Here is a 6,052-nt window from a genome sequence, read left to right as displayed (position 1 = left end):
TGTTCAAAGTGGGGCATGTCTAATAACTGTTATCCATGCTAGAGTATCCAAAGGTTATATTTTCCAAATAAAATTAGTTATTTAAAATTATTAACTGTGTTCAAAATATTGGATGTGTGAATTTTGTCATAAATATTGTGACATATATATCTAGTTATATATTAACATAGAAATAAATGTATTCTTATTCTAAAGTTTTAACCTTAGGAATAATCAAATAAAATTACCATTGGCATAATTATACCTGCTCCGATTGTTTTTAATTTATTGTTATACATTTCTGTTAATTCAGGTAACATTTTCATATTTATTTATTAATTTAACTAAGGAAAATGAGCAGCCTTCTTTATTATCCTCTGTAGTGCTTCTTTGATCTCCCTGTTTCTTAGACTATAGATGAGAGGGTTTAACATGGGAGTAATGATAAGATAGAAAACTGAGAGCACCTTATCCTGCTTCTCAGATTGGGCAGAGCTTGGATGCATGTACACAGCCAGGGCTGTGCCATAGAAGAGGGTCACAACTGCCAGGTGGGAGGCACAGGTATTGAAGGCTTTGAGACTGCCTTTGACCGAGGATATTTTCAGGATGGAAGCTACAATAAAAACATAGGAGAGCAGGATAAAGAGCATAGAGCCAAACCCAACAATCACAGCAGCAAGGAAAAGAATTGTTTGGGTGATGAAGCGACTGGAGCAAGACAAGAGAATAATCTCAGATATGTTGCAAAAGAAATGTTGGATGACATATGGCCCACAGAAATACATATTAAAACAAGGAATCGTTTCAAGGATACTGCAAAGCAAACCACTGCCAAGGGCTCCAGCCACCATCTTCTGACAGAGCCCAGGGGCCATGATCGTTGAGTAGTGCAGAGGGTTACCAATGGCCACGTATCTGTCATAGGCCATGGCAGCTAGGAGGCAGTACTCAGCCTGACCCATCCAAGAAACAGCAAAGTACTGGGTAGCACAGGCAATGAAAGAAATTGTTTTTTCTTCTTTGAGGAAATCTGAAAGCATCCTGGGGCTGATGGAAGCAGTAAAGCAGATGTCTATCGATGAAAGACAACTGAGGAAAAAGTACATGGGTGTGTGCAGGTGGGAGTCCATCCTGATTAGGATGATCAGACTCAGGTTCCAGAACAGCGTCACCAGGTAGATCCCTAGGAAAACGGGAAAGAGAACAAGCTGCAGCTTTTTGTCATCTGTGAGTCCCAGAAGAACAAACATGACCACTGAGGAGTGATTTCTCTCCTCTTCCATAGAGATATTTGGCTCCATCTGCTCCAAAAGAGATGAAAGAAGAAAATGACTTCATTTTTTCAAAGACACAAAATAAATGATTTATCTCCAGCAATTCAGTTCATTATATACAGATTTTTGAACCTATCTTTATATTTTTATAAATGACTATGACCTTTAACCAATTCTCTTGGAAAAATTTATCACTGTCTCTTTAAGGCAAAGATGGTATTAAATATGTTCAATACATTATTTCTTAAAATTCTTTAATTCCATCTCATCCTATTTCATATTTCATATAATATAATTTTTAAAATATACACTAGGGAAATAATTACAATATTCCATTTGATAATCCAGTATTTTACTCAGCCTTAGCTTTGATATTAATTCAATAATCAAAAAAGTGCCTAAAACATGCTGGGTCTCATATGTAAATTTGAGCCTGGAGGAGGTAAAATATACTTGAGTAAATATTCACTTAATATATATTATGGGAAGGTGGGCAATTCTAACTGCCTTTCTACTTTCCTAAAGGCTGGTGACATATAATAGCAGAGTGGCAATAAGTAGCTTGGAAATGAATGTGATTTAACTAAGGTAATTAAAGCTAAGAAAAATCTTGAGTGTTTTTATAAGCCTCAAATGAAAGATCCATTATGCTTCACTCCTTGTAGCTAAAGATTTTATTTGCTTAATTCAGAGACATTTACAAATCAAATGATGTAGACAGGATTTTGGTTTGGTTTGTCCTAGAAGTGACTGAGGTCTGTCTCAGCACTTCTCAAAGACTGTATGGCTACGGAAATCTACCCACTACTTGCTCCAGCCCTTTGACCCAGGTCCTAGCTCCTAGGTTCCTGTTAACTTGTTTGAGCTAATAGTTCTGTCAATCTGTTAGAATCTTTAGGATCTATTTCTAGAAAACACAAATTATGATTTTATTAAATTCTCATGACAACCTTGACTCTATCCATGAGTCCCAGATGACAGACGGGGCACACTATGTTCCTTCAAAGAAAAATGACCTCAATTTATGCAAAAACTTGATTTTTTAAAAAGTAACAGATACGGTTATTAGGAAATTGAGGCAAGAATTCTGCAAGATTATTTCTAGTTCTCTCTTTGGGGTCAGTCCTGGGAAGGCAAACAGTAAATTTTCAAGACAAAGGGTTAAAAATCAAAAGAATATTTTTGCCAGAGGCAAAACCAATATGCTATAGATGTCACTTTCTCCAAATGGCCATTAGAACAACTCCTGACATTGTCACAATTTTATTCAGATGAATTTAAACTAGAAACAAAAATTATAAAAACTCTTAGGTTAAAAATAGCTATCAAATGTGGCTTGAGCATTGAGACTATGGGAGAAAGTTGATGCTAATAGAATAAATTAAGCCCACGTACTAAAAAATATCTCTTTACATTAACATCAAGCATGTCATCCTTTTGTTAAACTATTTCTCAAACTCTTAGTTCAAAAGTGAATTAAAGAAAATCTTTCCATAGAATAATAAGGCTATATTTAGATGAGCAAGGCCAACTGGACCATTTCCTCCTCCCCCCAAAAAAGGATCATTTCTGCAACTGCAAAACTGATGAAATCATTCAGTTGTTTTGCAACTTTGATGAAACTGGAAGATATGTTAAGTGAAGTCAGAAGAACAAATATGGGATGATCTCACTTATCTGTGGTAAATAGAATAACAAGATGAGGAAATGCAGGGTATCAAATGGAAACACCTAGACCACTCTTGAACCTAGAGTGTCGGAAATAGAAGGACAGGGAAGGAAAAAAATTGGAAAAGAAGTAGGACACAGTAAAAGTGGTGTTAGAAAGGAAGTTCATGGCAATGCAAGTTTCATTAGGAATCAAGACCCCATACAATTAACCTAACTACACAGTTTAGGAAGCTAGGAAAAGTCCAACAATATGAACTCTAAAAAAAGGAAGGAAATACTAAAAATCAAGAGAAAATTAATAAAATAGAAACTAAAAATTTTTTCAAAAGATCAACAAAACCAAGAATTTATTCTTAAAAGAAAAAACAAGATTGGCAAACCATTACCAAGACTGACAAAGAAAGATCTAAAACTCTATTAAGTTGAGTCAGAAATAGAAGGGGAAACATCACAACAGAAACCACAGAAATTCAAATTATCACCAGGGATTACTTTTAAAAATCTTTATGACCTGAAACAGCGAAATCTAGAAGATGTAGATACATTTTTGGTCTCCTATAACCTTCAAAGCTTAAATCAAGAGAAAGTAGAATAGCTGAACAGGCCAATTACAATCAAGGAAATAGAAATGATAATCACAAGTCTCCACTAGAGCAGAAGCACAGATTTACATAGATTTACTCACGAGTTCTTCTAGACCTACTCCCTGCCCTTTTCTGGCTCTTTCAGAAAGATGGATAAACAAAAATCCTCTCAAGCAGTGTCTGTGAGGAATACTTTACCCTAATACCAAAAGTAGACAGACACATCACAAAAACTGAAGGACTATATACCTAAATTTATAATAAACATAAATTCAAAGATCTTCAACAAAATATTAGCAAACGATACAATAATACATCAAAAAAAGTCAGACACTATGACCAAATAGGATTCATCCCTGGGATGCAAGGGTGGTTTAATATATGCAAGTCAATCAACTTGATATGTCAAGCAAGGAAAAGTGAAAAATTATATGAAAATATTAATAGATGCAAAAAAGGCATTTGACAAGATCCAATGCCTATGCATAATTAAAAAATCTCAGTAAAATAGGAGTTGAAGAAATTTTCCTCAACAAAGTTAAAGCCATTTACCAAAAGCCCACTACAAACATTGTACTCAATGGCTTAGAAGTGAAAGCCTTCCCTCCAAGATCAGGCACAAGAAAAGGCAAGCTTGCCTCATCACTACTATTCAATATGATATTGGAAGTTTTGGTCATAGCAATTAGGCAATAGAGATATTAAAGGCATTTATGAATTTTTTTTATTAGTGAGACACCATGAGGTACAGCTTTAGACCTACAATTTTTTGTGCTTGGGTTTCAATTATACAATCATCAAATACCCATCCCTCCACCAGTACCCATTTCCCACCACCACGGATTCCAGTATCCCTCCCACCCCCATCCCCCCCATCCCACCCTGCCTCTGTGGCAGGGCATTCCCTTTTGTTCTCTCTCTTCTTTTGAGTGTTTTGGTTTGCAAAAGAGGCATTGAGTGGCAATAATGTTTGGTCTATAGTCTACTTTCAGCATGCTTCTCCCATCCTGGGTGGAGGATCCTCCCAACACCCTTTATTTAGTGCTCCTTTCTCTATCTGAGCTGCCTTCTCCCATAGCATGCGTGGCTGACCTCTAAGCCATGGAACAAAATTCCTGGTGCTAATCTCGGCCATACTTGGGTATTAGTCTCCTATTTTGCTACTTTATGTTCCCCAGATGAATGCAATCTTTCTATGTCTATCCCTCTCTTTCTGACTCATTTCGCTTAACATGATACTTTCCATGTAGTACCACTTGTATGTAAATTTCATGACTTCATCTTTTCTAACAGCTACATAGTACTCCATTGTGTAAATGTACCAAAGTTTCTTTAACCAGTTATCTGTTCTCGGGCACTCAGGTTTTTCCAGATTCTGCCTATTGTAAACAGTGCTGCAATGAACAAACAAGTGCAGATTTCACTTCGACTATACTTTTTCGAAAGGCATTTATATTTTAAAATAAGATAAAATTTAATGTCACTGTTCAAGCAAAAGATACATGAATGGGACTACACCACATTAAGACACTTTATGCACCAGAAAAGAATCAGAATAAAAAGACACCTCACATCCTAAAAGAAAATGTTTGCATACAACTCATTTGACAAAGGGCTAATATCCAAGATATATACATATATATGCTAGACAAAAAGCAATAAACTCCATAAAAAATTGGGGAGAAGAGATAAATAAAATCTTTCTCAAAGAAAACACTCAGATAACCAATAGGCATATGAAAAAAGTGTCAGATTTAATGATATTACAGTGGGTAGGGAATTTGTCTTGCATATGGCCAACCCAGATTCAATCCCCAGCCCCCCATGTGGCCCCCCAAATGAGTTATCCAGGACTGTTTCCTGAGCACAAAGCCAGGAGTAAGACCTGAGCACAGCAAGGTTTGACCTCAAGCCCTAGCACCCCCAAATTTTACATCTCTTATCCTCATGAAAATATAAGTCAAAACAATAATCAGATTTCACCGCACACCAATAAGACTGAAAGACATGAAAAAGAACAAAGCAACCAATGTTGGCAGGGATTTGGGTTAAGAATTCTCAGCGATTGCTGGTAGGAGTGTCTATTGGGTTAATCTTCTTGGAAAACAATATGCTCACTTCTCAAAAATCTAAAATTTGAGCAATTTGATTCATCAATTTCACTTCTTGGTAATCTGCCCTGAAGGTGCAATATACTAACAAAAGATATTTTCATTCCTATGGTAATTGAAACATTATTCATGATAGCCAAAATCTGGAAACACTTAGTGTCTAAGAATAGATGACTGATAAAGAAACTACTGTATAGAGAGTTATACAGTAGAATACTACTTGGCTCTAAGATGAAATCATGCAATTTTGTTGTTATGTAGATGACACTGGAGTGCATCATTCTGAATGAAGTCAGCTAGAAAGACAGATAAATAACATTCTCTCTTATATTGAGATATAAAGAAACACAATAAGGTAATAACAAATGGCCAAAGGCTACAGAGCCTAAGAACTAGTCTACAGAACTGAGTTTACCATGATGGAGGTATA

General features: G+C 35.9%; 1 protein-coding gene across 1 annotated transcript; it reads right to left on the bottom strand.

The window, feature by feature from the left end:
• Positions 1–323: 323 nt before the first annotated feature.
• LOC130041599 (olfactory receptor 5A1-like) lies at positions 324–1,283 on the bottom strand. The gene has a single exon (XM_056133871.1). The coding sequence runs from the start codon at positions 1,281–1,283 to the stop codon at positions 324–326; it is 960 nt and encodes a 319-aa protein (XP_055989846.1).
• Between the last annotated feature and the right edge of the window lie 4,769 nt (positions 1,284–6,052).

Source organism: Sorex fumeus, unplaced genomic scaffold (assembly GCF_029834395.1).
Source record: "Sorex fumeus unplaced genomic scaffold, SorFum_2.1 ptg000007l, whole genome shotgun sequence".
Taxonomy (NCBI): Eukaryota; Metazoa; Chordata; class Mammalia; order Eulipotyphla; family Soricidae; genus Sorex; species Sorex fumeus.
Note: the sequence above shows the minus strand (reverse complement) of the source record. Positions and strands in the feature narration are given on the sequence as shown.

Bases quoted from the DNA above. Each gene is read 5' to 3' on its own strand.
- LOC130041599 (XM_056133871.1), bottom strand. From the start codon at position 1,283: ATGGAGCCAAATATCTCTATGGAAGAGGAGAGAAATCACTCCTCAGTG.